The 19,774-nt window shown below is 35.1% G+C and overlaps 1 protein-coding gene across 3 annotated transcripts in view; it reads left to right on the forward strand.

The window, feature by feature from the left end:
• The window catches only part of REPS1 (RALBP1 associated Eps domain containing 1), a 45,639-nt gene that overhangs the window by 16,614 nt on the left and 9,251 nt on the right, over positions 1-19,774 (forward strand). The window contains exons 4-12 of one of the 3 annotated variants that reach the window (XM_042016265.1): positions 2,334-2,461; positions 2,936-3,098; positions 3,406-3,469; positions 4,321-4,475; positions 8,933-9,072; positions 13,749-13,829; positions 16,784-16,871; positions 17,655-17,756; positions 19,239-19,311. In XM_042016265.1, coding sequence (XP_041872199.1) covers positions 2,334-2,461; positions 2,936-3,098; positions 3,406-3,469; positions 4,321-4,475; positions 8,933-9,072; positions 13,749-13,829; positions 16,784-16,871; positions 17,655-17,756; positions 19,239-19,311 — 994 coding nt within the window. The remainder of the gene's footprint in view (positions 1-2,333; positions 2,462-2,935; positions 3,099-3,405; positions 3,470-4,320; positions 4,476-8,932; positions 9,073-13,748; positions 13,830-16,783; positions 16,872-17,654; positions 17,757-19,238; positions 19,312-19,774) is intronic. The other 2 variants (XM_042016267.1, XM_042016266.1) reach the window with 2 other exon arrangements.

Below are 19,774 nucleotides of genomic sequence, written 5' to 3' on the forward strand. Positions count from 1 at the left end.
AAAAATAGATCAATGGTTTTGAGTCTTCTCTGTGACCCAGAGAAATTCCAATTTCTCTTCCACCTCTCTGTTTCCAGTTTGGTTTTGTCAAATTGAGTTACTGGCTGGTGGTAGTCCATGAGTATGTGTGTAGATCCAGGTCTCTATGGTTACTAGTAATCTTTCTCCAGTGTTCTCCAGGTTCTCCAGCCATTCCATTCTGTGTCCTAAAACATTGCATTGGAGAGTAAATAACAGGAACAGTAAAGCAAGAATGTTCTTGCTGGCATTATTTGCACAGGGAAGAAAGGAAACAGTTCTTTCAATACTTGTAAAGTACTCTGAAGGTGTCACAGTTTGGTGCTGCTGGCATCTCCATTGCTGTCAAAGTACTGCTTTGGAACAGATACTGTGCTAAGTGGGATATGAATTGAACTGTACCAAGACCAGTTGTTGGGAGAAGTGAAGGAGGAGTAAATATATATAAGATTAGTGGTGGTAATGTCAGTGTCTGAGAGGCAGAGAAGGGGAAAGCCAATGTATCAAAAATAAATTTGAGTGTGGCATATCGATAGGACTGATGGGAAGGTCTTGTCTGTGTCTGACTGTCTGTTAGTCCTGAAAGACACAAGGTGGAAAGAGACTGAGCTAGTGTTTGAGAGATGAACTACTGAAGAAGAGCCTCAAAGCAAATAAAGCATAGTCTGATGCATTACCTTTATTCTCAGCGCTTTTGGATAAAGTCACTAGAAGCTCCAGGCCACATCAGGAGATTCCAAAAGTGGAGGATGAATTTGGGCAAAAGGAATAGTTAATAGTGCCTTTTTATCATATTCAAGCTAACTTAAAAAGAAAAAATCTCCCATGAAAAAATAATTTGATTAAATTCTCCTCCTGCAAATACTACCTTTTACTCAATGTAATGCAAGATTAAATGTGTTCTGCACAATTATGACTATTGTATGTAGGAAAAGAGCAAAGATAAAGCGGTTCTAAGCATTTTTCTTATTACTTTTCATTTATGGAATGAAAGAGTAATTGCATGTTGCAAGATACTAGATAGCAGCACTGTATACTAACAATTATACTGTCACTTAAGATGTTAGTCCTCAGCGTGCCTCACAGATTCTCAGATTTCCTTCATTCTGTTTATTGCAGTGTAGTTTCATAAAGCCTTCAAGAACCTGAAATGGTTGATGTGTGTCAGCATCATGACAAGAAATTCTTGGTGTTTATTGCTTGAAAGTAAATCTTACTAGCAGGATTAAATTTATGACATCAGTGTCCTATTTCTTGTGTGGAGGGCTTACAGAAACTCACAAGAAGCTGACTTGTCTTCTAAAAGGAAGTCTATTTCTACATACAAGGCAGAAATTCTTATTTAAGTATGACTTTATTTGGCATACTTCAAGAGAAAGCATTTAATTGTGCAAGAAGAGTAGATTCATCAGTTTCACAAATGTTGTTTAGATTTAAGGAGTTCAGCATTTCTTTCAGGAAACGAGGAGTAGAATGGAGTCCTGGGATTCTTCTAGACTTGTTCTAAATGGTTTGTTTTCTCTCTGATCTGAGAGTTCCTTAAATTTTTAATTTGCAACTGCAATTTTAAAGAATCTTGATGTTTTTGTATGTAGAGCAGTGGATGGCCATATCTTTCTGTAGTTGCTTCATTGTTATTTTAATAATAAGACATTGAACGCTGGCAGTACTTCAGAAGTAGATTATAGCAGGGCACTGGGTGAATCTCTGTTGTGCTCCAAATAGTTAATACATAGCAGATATTAGCATTCTGTATGGATGCTTTTTATTATTCTTGGCCTGTTTTTAGCAACTGAGTTAAGTTAGTGCAGAAATGATGTAGAGGAAAAGGATTATCTGTGCCAAAATCCCGATTCTTAAAAGGAATTCCCAAGACTTTGTTCGTTGAATGGCAGACTAAAACATAGAAAAAAGTTCAACAATGACAACGAAGTCGAATGCTAGTTTTGTGTGCCACTTTCAAATAGTATTTGTCCATATAAGCATTGCTCATTTCAATTAAAAGAAAATGTGGAGTGTTTATTAACTCATTCAAAACCCATTAAATGGGTAGAAGCCAGTTTACATTTTCCATGTGTTGCAATAAGCACATTCCTCAATTCTGTCTTTTTAGTGCAGATTGAAGCTAACCTAATGTAAAAATCTACAGGAGTGAGATGTCAGGAGATTAACTTTGTCACCTTGGTGCAATTTGGTTTTCATTTTTCTCATGATTCTAGACCATATCTCCCTTACAGGAGATATTTCCATATCCATAGTTCTTTCTCAGTTTTCAAGACTGTCTTTTGAAAAGGAAATGTTTCTTCTACTTTCAGGCTCATCTACTTCTAGTGATCCCATATGGTCTGGCCATTCACCACCACCCCATCAAGAAAATTGGGTCAGTTTTGCAGATACCCCACCAACCAGTGCTCTTTTAGCCATGCATCCTGCTTCTGTCCAGGTGTGACACTTTATTGGTATTTGATTTGCTTCATTCAGATCGATGTTGCAATCCTTGTTTTTTTTCCTTCATAATTTTCATTGCAGATGTTTACTGTGTATCTGTGCTGTAGTCTATTCAGTGCTATTTGCCCCACAGATATTTGTTTCATTGAGTTGCCTTAATTTGGAATGATTAAATGAAAGCTACTAATTTTAAAAATGTCAACAATTATGACTTTAAAACATTTGTATTTAGCTTTTTATGCACATGAGCCATACTTTTTTTTTCTGCTTACATACCTGCAGTCATTCCATATGTATCAGTGTGCAAAAATACCCTGTCATTATCCTGGAGATGCAATCTGCCAATGGCTTCCTGCAGTTTTTAAACTACTGTGAGATTTAACTATGCTTTATATTTTGAAGGCAAGAAGTTGAGAATTCGTAGAAGCATTTTAGGTAGATAATACTGAAGAAAAATATTTCATTTCAGGACCAGACAACAGTACGAACTGTAGCATCAGCTACAACAGCAAATGAAATTCGTAGGCAATCAAGTAGTTATGATGACCCCTGGAAAATAACTGATGAACAAAGGCAGTATTATGTTAATCAGTTTAAAACCATTCAACCTGATCTAAATGGATTTATACCAGGTAAGTTATTCTTTACAAAATATAATTGTGGGTGCATCAGTTCTGTTACAAAGACTTAGTTTTGTACTTAGACTTGCATACTATTTTGAAGGAAGCTCTGCATTTTGCTGATGATAGTGTATTATAGTTCAGTGTAATTCAAGAAAGACTAGAAACTGATTTACCTTTTTCCTTCATTTAACCCTAGTAATTAGTGCCATTTTCCCCAGAACCTTTGCTAAATAACTCCTCACTTTTACAGTAAGTCTGAGTCTTCTAATGATTTCACTTACCTTAAATATTAAAAAAGATTGTTGCCATTTTTCAGGATCTGCAGCTAAAGAATTTTTCACTAAGTCAAAACTACCTATTCTTGAACTTTCTCATATTTGGTAAGTGTGATGATTATTTAAAATAATTATTAATGGTAACTGTTTAGAAGGATGACAGCTACTTCGTAGACATCTAATAATTACTTGCTAGAAAGGTTAAGTAAAACTTCACTACCACATTAGTATGTTCAGTCCTGCTCATATTTATGCCAGTATTGCTTTAGTGGGTTTTAATGGGTCTGGGCTGGTACTATTTACAAGGCACTTCGAGAAAATTTAAAACTCTTCAGTTAGAAGCAATTTGAGTTTTTTATTGTCAAAAATGCATTCAAATTTAAATAATTAATTCCTTATCTATAATTATTTATTCATTTATGTCTAAGTAAATTTAAATAAAATAAACACATTCACATATTTTTAAATACAATTTGTGTTACACGATGACAAATTCAGCTTTGAGTTTGTGCAAATCTTCTATTTCATTGTATTCTGGAATTTGTACTGCATCATTGCATGCTATCATTACATGGCTTACCTCAGCAGGTGCTATCTTCCTTTCAGTGTAATGATTTCTGTTTCAGGTATTTTTCCCATTTAAAATAAATCCTGTTGCCTTAGCGCTATAATTTCAGTAGTATACTTTGCCAAAAATCTGAGGCCAATCATATTGTGTAGTGCTGTCTTAAATGGGTTAAAAACAGTGAGAAATAAAATTCACTTTAAATGATCTGTAAACTCTTACTAATGAAGGCTCATCATCTTGAAGAGTAAAGCATGTAGTGCTAATATGGAGTGTTTAGTAGGATAAAGTGAATGATAAACTTTGCTCATCCAAGTAGCAAAACAGAAGCCTGTCTTTTGGAAATAAAATACCTTTAGAAATTTTATTTATACCAAGTTTTCCTCCATAGGGAGCTGTCAGATTTTGATAAAGATGGTGCACTGACATTGGACGAGTTCTGTGCTGCATTTCATCTGGTAGTTGCTAGGAAGAATGGGTATGATTTGCCAGAAAAGTTACCTGAAAGTTTAATGCCCAAACTGATTGATTTGGAAGACTCAACGGGTAAGATACGGGTTCAACACAAATATCAGTATTTTAAGATTGTGGTCTAATTGTTACATTATATCAGCAGATATTTGTTTGTATGAGCAGAAAGCATTTGTCAATACGAAGTAAAGCATTGTGCAGTTTTTAGAAGTCTTAGTGCTCAAAGCTAATTTGAGCATGTACATATTTCTGTAGAGGGCAGTTATTTAGGAAAAGTACACATACACTATTACATTTGGAAATACTGACTGTGTCCTTTAAAGGTTAAGGAAAACAAAATTGTCACAGTATGGATTTTATTCATGACCAGCTATTTTATTCCAATTTCCCAATCCAGCTGTACTTTAGACTCGCTTTCAAATGAATATGCTTTCTGTTCACCCTCATTTGTGAAAATACAGCATGAGTTTCTAAGTCTCGAAGGCACTTAGAAAATATTCCCAGATTCAGTGCTAAGGGCAGGATAGGTCTTTAAAAGTGCAGGATCAGTACCATAGACTTTTTTTTTTAAATTCAACTCCTGACTTGAAAGCAGATTTATCCTTCATTGTGTTGGCACCTAGTTGTTCTGCACATTGTCCTTTACCATTGGGTACTCCCAGAAAAACCGCTGGATGTGTGAGTTCTGCTTGTTAATATGCGCCAAAAACTCAGTCCTATAACTGAAAAACAAACTACTGTTCCACGTAAAAGTGGTGTACAGGTACTATGATTTGCTAGAATTTTATATCTATTCACTAAATACTTGCAAGTATTCTTCATACTGTGTGTGTAGGTTGTCAAAGATTTTAATCTCAAAATTATTGATGAGTTCTTAAACTAGATACTGTATTTCTTATCTGTCCTTTAATAATGAAACCATTTTTTGTGGGAGTAGGTTTCCTCTTCCAAGAGCTGCCACTGAAGTGTTTTCAGTATTCATTTTGCTATGATGAAGATATTCATAAGAAATAGCTGCAGTTAATTGGTCTAATACCTAGCAAATGTCTAAAACCTTCCCATTCTATTTTTGTGTTAAAGTAGAGATCAAGCAAAAATCTTGGTAGTAAATGAAATAACATTTATTTGTATAAACCATTGTTACTAGGAAAAAAAGCACCAAAAAAACCCCAAAAACTCCGCACCCAACCACTGTATTTGTACTTGATCTTCTATTACCTTTATTGGTAGTAGATTTCAGCTGAAGTTGTCTGGAAACTTTATACATCAGACACTAAACCAAAAGGTGTTATGTGTATGTTTACTGTTCTCACTTTACAGGCAACTTTGTTCATATAAAACTTCTGACTTATTTTCATGAGGTACAAAGTGGTCTTTCAACTTGAGGGAAAACTGCTTTTAAAAGTTTTTCCCTCTAGTATTAAAGGGAAGTTGCTCTGTTCTAGTGAATGTTAAAAGGTTACCTTGCTATGTAAGCCATGCTTAGAAAATATGAAAATCTGATTGATACTTTATTCTGCAGTTATTAAGAGCTACAATGGAAAAATTAAAGTTCTTGCAAACTTGTGGGGTTTTATCCAAATAGCTTTATTTTATTTATATATTATTTGGTCAACAGCATTGGAAATAGCTAATCTTCTCTAGCACATATGATTTTTCACCAAAACTTCTATGTTGAATAAAATACCTTAGACTAAGTTATTGATGTGGCTATAGTTTTATGTTTAGTTACAATAGTCTAAATCTCCAGTATACATTTATTAATTTGAAAGTTAGTGATAGGTCTGTCTATTGGACATGCTGAATTATATGAGTTTATCTTAAGGACTGTCAATCAGCCTGGAAAGATGAACCAGTTAAATTTTGGTAATAGTATTTCTTTTTAGTTCCTGTAAAAGTTGTATTTCAATAAAGCTTTCTTCCAACAGTTGTCTTAGAAATAGAAGCTATAAAGTGTGACACCAGAGTGTCTTTTTGAGTGCACTTTTTGCACGGGATAAAACTTCGTCAAAGAAAGAAATGGTTGATGATCTTCTGCTGACATGCCTCAATATGAATAATGTGCAGTCAAACTGTTGAAGAAGATGAATTGCTTGGATGTCTTTGAAAACAATGTGCAAGATAGGAAACTTTATTTCAAAAGTGTTAACAGCGCCATTATTAATCCTGTTCCTTTGTTAGAAAGTTTCCCATTAATCTTCTGCACTATTCCTCTGCACTTGAAAAGTGCTGCTTTTTTCCATTTTGACTTTTGAACTAGTGGCCAGCAGAAGGAGGAGTAACAGAGGGCTCTCTGCCCCCTCTGGCTGTGTTCAGACTGGAGAGGAAGAAGTCTTGTGAGCTGCTCTGGCAGCCTCTCCCTCATCAGCCCCTGTGAATCCAGTATGTGACGAGCTGCAGGTGTTCCAAACCTGTTTGAGATGTGGTCTTGCTTTACATCTGGTTTCATGACTAGAGATACGTATTTCTCTCACATGGCACAGACTTACTGTATTATTAAGTATTTGTACAGTTGGTTATTTTCCTAGTACAGCAGTACATCTCTACAGAATTGTAATTCCTTTGAACTCAATTTCATCTCTGTTAATAAAAGCTACCAACCTTTACAAAAGCTGAAAAGCAAGTTTTGCTCTTCTGTGAATTTTTGTTTGGCTTGCTGCCACAATGCCATTTCTTTGTAAGAAAAAGAATCTGCCATGCCTTATGTCTTACACAATTAATTTAACCCTTAAAATTTTCCATGGAATGTCTTATGCATGTTTTGTGGAGGTATTTGCAGAATTCTTTGAATTACAGGCAGCTGTGTAGTCTATCCACAACAACTTTCAGCCTTATCTTTTGACTTTTAGTTCAGTTAGCTAGAGTACTGTCAGTGAAATGAGAATTTTGAGGTTTTTAACTTAATAGAAAATTTTTATTCTTATTACACTTCAGAGCAATTAACATGCAATATGTATTTCCAAAATATTGCCACGGATAATATTTTGGGCTTAGAATGTTATTATGTGTACAATGACCACAGCATGTTAGCTTGATTACTTGGGTGACTTTATGACACCTTGATGTAACCTATTTTTATTGCTTTCCCTAGAGGAAAGCAGTACAAGATGCTAGGTGCTGGGCATAATTTTGGAAACATTACAGAAACAGCCTCATGTCTGGCTATTTAAAGGAAGTTTACATGACTTTTGAGATTCTGATGAGTTATGTTTTCTGTGTGGCTTTTTTCTTGTTAGTAGCACCTCAGTTGCCCCTGACCTCAAGGTGGCACAATTAATTTCTCTTCAGTGTTTTGGCTGTGCCTGTTGCTGTCTGGAGACAATAATGGGTTGTTACTTCTCAGAGGTACAGGTGGTCACCACTGACTGTTCAAGTATTCAACGGTTTTCAGTTCAATTTGGCATTGGATTTGTTATTAACTTCTTCTGAATGAAGATTGCCAGGCAGAATGTTGTCTTAGCAGAAGAGAAGGCTGCAGAGTTCAGCTCTTTAGGAACCTGAAACCAATCCATTTTGTACATTTCAATTAACTTTTGGTACAACATCATCTTGTGGCAGTCATCTTCAATCACATACCCATGAAGCAGTCCTTTTTAATGATAATTTAATTAAACCAGTTTTTTCTTGTTTAGTATTCTGTCTTGTTCAGAGTTTTAATTCTGTGTACTGCTGATATCATGTTGATATGTCTAGCTACTTATCAGTCACTCTTTCAGCTGTTCATGTTACTTATACTCTGAACAGTTGTAATTGGAACTTTCAGGTTTTTTGAGGCTCTCAATGCCTTGCTTTAGCTTGCATTGTGCTATCTAGAATAGGAGACATTGTAAGCAGGATTTTGCTGTGTTAGGCAGAATGCTTAATCTGCTGTTCAGATTTACTTTGAAAGAAAACTAAACAGTGCCAAAGGACCATTTAGTAAGGGCAATGTGACAGCTACTAGATTTACTCAGCTTGCAAAATGTGAATGGAAACACCATTGTTCTAGTAAGGAGGCTTGAAACTAATATTCTTTGGGGACTAATCTAAGGGAATGGTTTTCCTAATGTGTTTTCAATTTTTTTTGTGTGTGTTTTCATTGAGATACTGGTTTTGCTCTGAACTTTCATGCAAGGAAGTATTTTGTTCTGTAACATGAAATGCTCAGTGCATATGATGTAATACATATTTACATATGATGTAATAAACATCCATTAACGAAATAGAAGTTATTTTCTCATACTGTAAGAAAAACTGTTTAATTCTATATGTAATCAAAATCTGAAAAAGCTATTTAAAAGCTGAAGTGCTGGGAGATAGCATGGTACAGAGTAATCTTCAAAGTCTAATTTTCAGAAACGTCCTTAAAATAAGAGTAGTACCTGATAAACGGGGTATTGAACTTATTCAGAGTTGTTGAGTTTTTTGGGTTTTGTCTGCTGCTAAGTATTTACTTGAAAAAGATGAAAACAAAGGGTACTTTGCACTTTCCATGAGATGTGAGCAACTCTTCTAAAAATAAACTGAATGCAATTTATGATTTTTGTTTATAGTGATTCCTGTCGTTTCAGAAGTTGGGGAACAGACTGGTGAGGTAGGTTACTCCAGCTCTCCAGCAGAAGCACCTCCAAGCAAGTCTCCATCAATGCCATCGCTAAACCAGACCTGGCCAGAATTGAATCAGAGCAGTGAGGTTAGCACTTTTATCTAAGAGTTATTTCATTGCCAGTCAATAACTAAATTTCATATGCATCCATAATTTGTCGTAAGTGAATTGTTGATCACAAATCATGAAACAGCAGGACAATAGACACAAGAAGGTTTTCTGTTAAAATGTAAAAAAATTATTTTCATTCTTATTTTTCTGTCTCGTTGTGAGATGAGGTACTATTTAAAACGTTGTCATTAATGGTGATTAAGCTTTATATTAATCACAAAATTATCTCATAGCCTGTTTTGGAAAAGCTGAATTAATTCCTGATTTTTTTTCATTTAGGGCAGGTTTTTGGTTGGGGTTTTTGTTACCTCTGAAGAAGTTTCTTAGCAAACACTTCTGCTAAACTACAGAATAAGTTTCTGACAGATCTGGACATTGAGACTTATTTCTGGAAGTGATTTTAGCCTGAAATATCACCAGTAATATAGAGAATTCATAGCCCTGGGTTTGTTTCAGAAGCAGAGACTCAGAGTTGAGTCTGAATCCAGCCACTGGCTAAATTTATTTAAACCTTAAATTGTTACTGTTATGTACTTCTGCTTCATCACCCTTAAGCATACATATTTGCTATGTAAGCGGTCTTCTGTAGTAATGCTGTATTTCGTCAGAATTTGAAAGTTAGCAAACAGTATTTTGTATATTATTTTTTCCCTACAAATGTCCATTGCTTAAAAGGCCTGTAAGGGATTGAGTTCTAGATTTTACTTGTTGCTCCGTTTTAACATTTTTGCCTCTGACTTAGAATAAACCCATGTTTTATTCTAAGAGCTACTTCAGATCCTCCAATGAGTTTCTGACTGCAGCCATATACAAAGATGATGTAGGCTTACTTTTCATTATGAGGGAGGAAAAAGTAATGAAATTTTTTTTTGAAAACTATTTTTGATTATCTGGGACTCAGTAGAAATTGAAAACTTGTTTTAACATGTAAGATAGTTCTGTCAGTAGCTGAGTCTTACCTTCTATTAAAAGAGCTTTTTGTGGATTTTTTTCTTTCTTCATTAGACTTCAAGTGAATAGAAAATTGGTAGTAGAAGATTTAGACAAACAAAAGGAAAGTCAGCATGAAGCGGAAAATAAGCACATTTTTAGGATTAAAGCTAGGAGCAGGGGAAGCTTCCTTTAGTTCTCAGGAGGGAAGGATTTTATAAAGTCTGCTGTTCCTCGTAAGGGCAAATGCTAGCCTTATAGTCACATCCTTACCAAATAAAAAAATGTTGGAAATTATTTAGTGATTCTTAGTTGTCCTGTTTGACCAAGTGACTCAAGACTGCTGGTAGGAAGCTATGTTTTAAGAGGAAGGTGGAGCAGATATTCATTCCGTTGTTGCTAAAAAGCTGTAAATGTCTGCATCTGCATTAAAATTTGCACAGATACATTCCCTTGTGTTTTCAGTAAAGATTTACTAAGCTAATCATTTGGTAACCTGCATGATAATTGAACAGATTCCTTCAGTGTCTAATGCAACTCAAACAGTTGAATAGGATAATTCCACTAGTGGAAAAATGTGAATTACAATTCTGTCAGCCAGAATCTTGTCTTATGAAACTGACTATCCATTCACATAGATAAGGTGGTATTTTCTTTTTGAAAGTCTGCTAAAACTTAAGAGGTTTCAAAAAGTTCTCACAGTACTATACTACTGGATACTAACTATACTAAAATAAGAGTTGAACTAAATGTTTAGTTTTTTGTTCTAACACAAAGGAATTTCTGATTTTTCAGATGTGTTGCTGTGCACATTTCTTTCTTCTCAGCATTTTCTTTTCAGCATGAGTCAGGTCAAAGTCCTCAAGGTTTTAATTCCATGAAAAAATTTCTGGTATTGCTGCAGGCACCAGTCTAATTGTTTCCTCTTTCAACCTCTTATAAGTGTCATCAACAAATGAATTGTTTCTAAAATCTCTGCATCTTTTGATTATCTGTCATTCCAGGCAGTCTCATCCTGTTAGTCTCAAAACTGTTGGTTAGTCTGTTCTTGCTAGCTCATAGTTGATTTATAGAATGCAGTTGCCAGGCTGAGTTACTGGAGGCTCCCAAGTAAAGACCAAGGCATCACTTTAAAACTTCAGAATAAAGAGCACCATGAAAATCTACCTAACTTTGATTACTATGTGCTTCACATTCTCATCTCTTCACTCATCACTTCTTTCTCACTTCAGACATCCTTTCCATCCAGTTCTCAAGGCTGAGCACTTAGTTCTGGAAGCTTAAAATAATTGAAAAGCCTACGCAATTTTTTTGTTGAGAACTGTCTAGTGTCATGCAGCCGTCATATTAGCTTTAACACAGATAAGGAGATCTGCTTTTAAGTTCACAACTATTACACCATGTTTCAAATGTCTTGATGTTCTGCTCATAATAGTTCAGGTTGCTGTGAGTTTTAGTTTCCTGTAATTAACCTTTTGAAAGTAATTTAAAAACATTTTTGCAGTGGTAGAAGACATACTTTAGCTTTAGCTAGCATGAGTTTTACCCTGTCAATGCTTTTAAATTTTGCAGAGTTTGAGATGCAGTCCAGTAGATTCTTAATATATCTAGCTTTCTTTTAACAAGGGAATTAGCAGTAGCTGGCTTCTGGTAGTATTTCAGGATGGAGCACAACAGCATATTTCCTAGAGCAGTCAGTTGGTGTTTATCTGTCTGTGTCCAGCTAGGGAGCCCAAGGACAAGTAATAAAGGTACCTGCAGTTTGGCTTCAGAGCAGTACAGTAAAATAGATTAAGCATCCATCTGTAACAAATAATATTCTGCCATATATCTTAACTATAATGTAAGTGCTGTATGCCCTATGGAATTTTTAAAAAATTAACAATAGTTCTGTAATCAAATGGTCTGTTTGCCAGTCTCAGTAGTAACTGTGAAGCCACTAGCCAAATCAAGTTTAAAAGGGTAGTGGTAGACCTAAAATAAATATTAATACGTTTCATGAAAATGAGCAACTGTGCAAATGCAAGAGGCCAAATCAGGAGAAAGGCTGTCAGAACTTGGCCATTAAATTTCTGACTTAGTAAAAACTGGCTCACTAACAGATTTGTGTATCTCCAAACTACTTGCAATGCTGCCCCTTCATGAAGGAGGGAGTGACACAGAGATGAACTGTTTAATATGGGGAGTATTAAACAGGGACAGAGCAGTTTGGAATCCTTACTAAAAAGGTTTTGTTAGATTCTGTCCATGAAGAGGATAGTTTTCTGTGTTAAATACAAACAAACAAAAACTTCAAACCAAGAGAAAACCACAACAAGAAAAAACAACCAGAAAAAATACCTGCGCCCATATGAATAATTCCATAATCTTTGCCCTAATTTAAAGTTTGAAATGAGGAGATAAGGCTCTTTTTCTACAAGAATTTTTACCACACGACAGCACTTACAAATTTAGTTAATATTTTTCTGAATTTCATCTGATTGTAAACAGTTATTTGGGAATTTCCTTAAGAAGTTATTTCTGAAATAACTGTTTTATACTTGGTTCACATACAGGCTTTTCAGTGAATATAGTTTGGTGTAGAGGAGAACATGAGATTAGGTTGGCTAACACCATATAGTTTGTCCTATATCTTCTGGAATCATTTAGATTTATTTACCTATAGAGATGGGACAAGAATATCACACACAGAATATTCTGAGTTGGAAAGGACCCACAAGGGTCGTAGAGTCAAACACCCAAGTAGTTTCCACAGCTAAACTAACATAACTTTTGTCAAATTTTATGAGCGCTAAATTTTTTTTTTTTTTTAGTTTTTGAAACATGTATTTGTAGTGTTTAAAACATGCTTGATATTTACTTGTTATTTTGCCAAAATATAACAAGTTCAGCATTCCTGGTGTGATTTTTAATCTGGTTTCCAGATCACAGACTAATTTAATGTATTTTGGTGCTTTGTTGATCCACTTGTGGCTGTAACTTGACTCAGTTTGCATGAGGATTCTTGACAGCCATGTATTGATACAGCATGCCCATATCTTATAAAATTGTTCAGAAATTGACTTATTTGCTCTTAGCAATCACAACAGTATGTTTGAATTTAATTCTTTGCCTTGTCAGTGATTTAGACTTGTGAAAATGCTCTTTTACAGCTTAGAATCACTTCTTGGGGGTTGCACTGGCAAGCTAAACTGGTGTGATTGGAGTACTCTGCTCACTGTTCATTTGTCTGGGATTTTGTAAGAAAATCAGCATTTACCAAATATGTTTGAAACTTGGCAGCAACAAAGCTGAGGAACCTTTCTGTGGATTTTATGACTACAAATGCACACAATGTGTCTCTGATTTTTATACGAACAAAAGTAAAAATATAATAAGTATAATAAAGTATACGAACAGCTTAACCAGTTCTTTTCCTTGTATGGTGTTCATTGGCAACCATGAACTCTGAAGGTACTTCTGGGTTGCCTGTGCACCTGTATCTTCATTAGAAAATCTGAATGTAAAGATTAATATTGACAGATAACAAACTTGGTTCCGAAACAATCTCAGACTGAAATAGAAATGCTTAATATATATTAGTGTGCCTCCCAAGTGACGTACTCTCCTGTGCAAATACAGTACTTTCCAGTGCAACCTCTGAACTACTATGCTAAATCTCCTCAGTGATCTTTTACTCCCATCTTCCTCATCATGCTGACTTCTCTCCTCTGTCTGTTCAGCAGTGGGAGACATTTAGCGAACGCTCTTCAAGCTCACAAACTCTGACCCAATTTGATTCTAACATTGCACCAGCTGATCCTGTAAGTCAATCACTTAGCTTGCTTGTTTGAAATTAATTTTATTAACACTGAATTTCCATTCATTGTATTTAGCTGTTATGCATGATTCCATGGACTGCATTTTGGGGAATGGTGGCAGGCTTCTCAGCTTGTTTGCTTATTTTCGGAACATAAATTTTCTAGTACTGCTTAATCTCTGATTGCAAAGAATTACTTTTTTCCTGTTGATTTTGACCTAATACAACACTGCTGTCAAAATCTGTCATACACAAATAATTTAAACATAATGTTTTTTTGAAAAAATGTGTAAGTCAATGCAAGGGCCACGCCCTGTGATAAACCAGTTCTGCTGTAGATTTTGTCTTCGGTGTTGTTCTGGTTTTTTCAAGTTGCAGAGCCTGATTTGCACAAAACCAGTGCCAACTTCTGTGAAAAAAAGCTACTGGGCTTTAATGGGTGTGGTATTTCATATTCCAAATGTTTTTACCAAGTTACTTATTAATAAGGCTTTTAGTAGTTCTCCAGCTAAACCTGTGGTGTTCTAAGGCTTTACTCAGTGAGGAGCGCTCTGAAGGATTATGTAGTTAAGTATCTTGCCAAGTTTGGTAGCCAGAAATAAACTACAGTGTTTCAAGTTCTGCTGGTTTTAAGCTTTTCAGCATGTGACATTAAAGCAGTTCTGAAATGCATTAGAAATGCAGTATTTAGCTGCTGCTTTCATCCTGCATTTTTACATTGTTAATTACCACTGAGTGTCCATTTTAATTTAATTAATTACAGTGTTGGTGTCCATGTGACTCTGTAACAAAATATTATAGGTGTACATAATACACATTTAACTGCTTTTACTGTTAAACCTGTCACTTCTGAAAAGATACAATACATAAATATACATACATTTTCAATACCTCAGAGCTCCAGTGTCAAAGCTAACTCTGATGTTCATGTAGAAATAGCATTTCTAGATGCTGAAAGCTAGAATTCAAACTGCACTATTCCCCATGCTCAGAATTAACCTTTAGCAAACTTTCAAAACAAGTGAAAATGTCCTATGTAAAGCAAAACCCAGCCTTCTTTGATCTGAGATTTTGTTTTAAATATACTGTATTTTTGTTTTAATGAGGTAAACAATGTAAATCAGTTTATAGTTGTTACTTACTGTGTATAATGCTTGACAATAACAAGCTATCACTGTCTTGTTTCCACAATAAGACTGTAATTTATTTTCACACATAATTAGCAAATGACAGGAATCTGAGGTTTGAATTTTTTCATATGTTGATAATCTGAAAAGTAGAGCAGTGATGGTATATGAAAAACTCTTGTACAGAGTATATGCTTCTGTGTAGATATAAAGAGAAATTCACTGGGAATGCAAGATTTTTTCCTGGCCAATCACATTCTTGAGTCCTTTTCTTGAAATGCTTATAGTCTAGAAAAGAATGGTGAGCATCTTTGTTACTTGCTAAGGTAACAGACTTTGGGGTAAGAGTCTTTGTTTTCCTTATTAAAATAAGAACAATTCATGACAAATTTTCATTTAGCTGAAGGCAAACTTTTTGTTTTAGGATTTTCAGTAGTGATGCATAGAAATGATTTATGGAACTACTGCTTCCCAAGAGGAGAGAAAATCAGCTTTCTCGAGCAGTTGTTAATAACTATCTAAAGAGTAAATTCACAGACCAGTTCTTTTTTAGTTGGAAAAGTAGCTGCTTTGGAGGTAAAAAGTAAGTGGAAAGAGTAAAACAGTAAATTTATCCCTTAGTAGGGGAGCATAATATGCCTTTTGTAGGTCAAAATTGGTAACATGTTGTTTTATGTAAAATTAGGTTAATTATGTAAATTAATGCATTATGTAAAATCTATTTAACTATTTGAGGCATGACTTCTGTACAGCTGCACATTAGAGTGCAGCAGAGGTCTGAAGTAGCCGCAGCAGAAGTGATCTTTGCATGATAATCTCATTACAGAGGGGGAAAAAAGCAGTATATTTTAAAGTGGTAACTATTCCTAAAAGCTTCCTGCAACAAGAGTGTTTGAGCTGTGACTAGAAAGTGGTTTTAAGTTTGTTTGCAACAAGGGTAGTGAAAGTCATTGACATAGTTTCAGAAAATACCAATGTAGATGTATTACACCTAGTGAAATTGATCTACTTGAGTAGTCAGAACAGATTAAATTCTGATACAAGGGTAGTTTTGAAACTTCTTGTTATTTCTAGGATGGAATATAACTGGGGGTGTTCTTGTGCTGTCATTGGCTTACCCGTTTGTATATTCTGAATATAGATGACAGTAAAAAATCCTCAGACAGCCATGAGGAGCCACTCAGCATTTTCAGGCTACTTCTGAGTTTTGAGATTTTTTTAAGGTGTCTGCAGTCAGTCTCCAAACCAAATGGAAATTATTGTCTATAAAGTACTTTAAATGGAGCCCCTGGTCTGAATGACAAATGCCTAAGTGTAAGGCTAATGCCCATCTAGAGGTATGTTCCATAGGGCTTATTATACTGAAGGTTAGAAGATTTTTGCTATTTTAAAGACTCCAGAAAATACCTGAAATTACAATGAAGTCCTATTTCATCAGGCATTACTCATACTGTTTAGAGAGGCCATTATTTTTTGAGGCATTGTAAGTAAAGTTGAGGAGTCAGTATTTAAATTGTAAAATTATTTTGAAGATATGCTCAAAGCACCAGATGTCTGATGTGCCAGAAATGGTGGAAATCTGGTAAAATTCAGGTCCTACTTGAAGTTACCTATAGAAACATATTCTAGTGCCCTTTAAAAGTAGCTAAGTTATCATTACAGAGACTACAGCTTAGGGAGTTTTTGTTTTATGGGTATATTCAATTCCCTGGAACTGTGCAGATAAACTAAATCTGTGAAATTTTGTTTAAAATCCAAATTTCACATGGTGTCAGAGACTCCTAATAGAGTGATTTAAACTAGGTTAACATAACTGTGATCTCTTCCACAGGACACTGCAATTGTGCACCCAGTTCCTATAAGAATGACTCCAAGCAAAATCCACATGCAGGAAATGGAGCTTAAAAGAACTGGAAGTGGTAGGATATTTTCTCTTGCTACTAATTTGGGGAAGTTTTGTACAATTAGAGTTGGCTTCACTTCCTTGAACATAGTTAGGTTGTTTCTTCACCAAAGATGAATATATCTGGAGTTGTAACGAGAATCATTACTGAGGTGCTCCGAGTTAAGAATTGCTGTTCAGGTAAGTGCAGAGATTGAATCAGCCATTTGCTACAGTGAGGATTTTACCATCTCTAGGAGATTGTTACTTGGAGAGTAGTTCGGGAGCATCATGATAAAAATTGGGTTTGGACCTCCAGGAGAATGTCTGGGTTACCTTGTTAAATACTGAAGGAGACTCAACATGGAGATCATAGCCTGCATTCATAAAGCTTGTTCTACTGCGGTCGGAAGTAGTGAATTTATTATTGGAAGCATTGGCAGGCCTTTTTTTAATACTCTGGCCAATAATAAGCAAGGTGGTTTGATACATTTTCTTGAGGAATAGAGGGATCTTAATTTACAGTTCTGTGCCAGTATTTCCTAAAGTCATGGAACTCATGCAGAGTCTTCAGCATAAGAGAATAAATAGTATCAACAACACATTTCTTTGGCCTTGTAAATAGCTGAAGATTCACAGCTCTTAATGCTGAGAAATTGAAGTTTTACATTGTAATAGTGTTATTTCTGAGTTAAAATACACCAATTTTAGTCTCAAGTGCAGCACTTAGAAAAGGGCAGAAAACCAATGTAAAGCTTTGGCACCAGAAATAAAGGCTAGATTGATTAAGTTCATTTATTTAGATTTGTTTCCCATCTAGATCATGCTAACCCTACTAGCCCACTACTTGTGAAACCATCAGATCTCCCAGAAGAAAATAAAATGAGTTCATCTGTAAAATTTACAGCTGGAAATACAGTTAGTAAGTATCAAAGTGCTTTCTGATCTTATTTCTTACATTACACAAAATGTAGATCTCATATATCCCTCAGTGAATGAAAACTGGCTGGACAGTAGCGGCTCTAAGATGAGATAAACTTATCCTAAGAACAGAAACATTTCTGATATAAAGTATGCATTAGAATTAGTAATAAAGTTCTACTGATGTCACTGGAGTTGTTTTTCTACCCTATGTGCTCAAGAAAGTTCATTTTTGTCAGCTCTTTTCCATCTTTCTGTTTTCTCTTTTAATCCTAGAATGAAAAATTTAATGTACATGAAGTGGAATTGACTAAGTAGCATTTGATTGTTCTTCCTCCAAACCATGTAACAACATGTTTTCTGAAAATGTGTGAAAATGTGTTGACCACAAAATTATCTGGTTTAGCTACTAAGAAAATATAACAGACGTCTACATTCTATTTTTAGTACAGCTTTTCAAGTGTTTATTTCCTTCTAATAGCCTTTTCAATTTTCAGTATCTCTTGTGTCCAAAGCATGTTGCATTATTTTGATTTGATTAGTCCACTTGTCTAATACTGAGAGAGGTCCAAGATTATATGTAGCCTGAATGAATCTCTGGAGTGTTTCTGAGATTCTTTTTTTTTGTTTTCTTCAAGGTGGGAACTTTTCTTCAGTAAAAATAAAGTTTAAAGAACTTGTTATTTTAAGTCCTTTGCATTAGTTAGACCAGAAGTATTTTGATTGGTTTGTAATACAGGAGGAATTTAGAAAGTACCTTCTTGCAGTGTTTTGCTTCTCTTGTGAACTGTGTTTCAGTGGCACACTTCGTTCTGACCAGTGTCCTGACCATGTCTGAGGCTCACTTTTCAAGCAGAGTTCTGTTTTCACTAAGCAGTTGCAAAAGAAAGAATGAGCAAGCATGGTCTTTTAATGTGGATCTACTACTGTGTACAGGATCTAAGTTCGAGAGCCTTTTGGTGCTCTCTTTTCCTTGTCCGAGTGTAGCTTAATCTGTGCGTTCATCTGTGTACTGTACATACCCTTTCCTTTTTCTCGTTTCTAAGGTTGGTGACAATCCTCCAGCACATCTAAAATCAGGCATGTCCTACCCCTTGCTTTTTTTCCCTTGGATGTCCCTTACTCATGTTCACTAGGTTGTTGAATTGATGGAATCAAGTGTTTAAAAATTTATCGTTTATAAAACTGGTATTTTTTATTTTAAATACAATGTTATTGTCATTGTTTATTCTTCAGTACATGCCAGTAGTAACCAACAACTGATAGTGTTGGGTGAGTGGAGTTGGTTTGTATTTCATCCTTCAATTATTCAGACTCGAAGACTTTGAATCTTGACCAGATGATACCTTACAGGGAAGCAATACAAGGACATACACCTTTCTTTAACAATACAAGTTGGATATTTGAAATTATTTGTTACTTCTGTCTGTTAGGGTATGCTAATGATGCAAAGCAAATATGAAACTGTACTTTCTTTTCCCAGCAGATGGTTACAGCAGTTCGGACTCTTACACTTCAGATCCAGAGCAAATTGGAAATTCTGTAACACGGCAACGGTCAGTAGAGTAGCAACTGAAAAAAATAAGTAAAAGGTGTTTAAAGAAGCGTGTTCTCAGCTCCTGGTTATTTGACAACTAGCTTACAAAATGATGGCAAAATAGATTCCTTACTTTAACACTCAGGAATCTGGAGACAGTCTGTTTTCTAATGCATTGACAATGTATGTTGCTTTTGTTGTGTGTAAAATGAAAATTAAAAAAGGAAAGTTGTCTAAAAATTTGTTTGAGATTGGCCAATCGAGTGCTCCATGTGAAGCTCCATGTTCAGTCAGAAATCTTAATACTTTCCCCTTAAACACAAGGGAATGTAAGTACATGAGACCATGCTGTTACTTGAAAGCAGTTTTTTGTATTTTTAAAAATATCCATTAGGCATTATTGGAGAAGAATGTTACAACACTGTAGCCTAAAAGAAGAATTAAGCACAAATTAGGAATACCATGGCAGTGATTCAATCTCT

The sequence above is a fragment of the Corvus kubaryi genome, unplaced genomic scaffold (genome assembly GCF_017639235.1).
Source record: "Corvus kubaryi isolate FWS band 111438036 unplaced genomic scaffold, C.kubaryi_AGA036_p1.0 split3-73, whole genome shotgun sequence".
In the NCBI taxonomy this organism is placed as follows: Eukaryota; Metazoa; Chordata; class Aves; order Passeriformes; family Corvidae; genus Corvus; species Corvus kubaryi.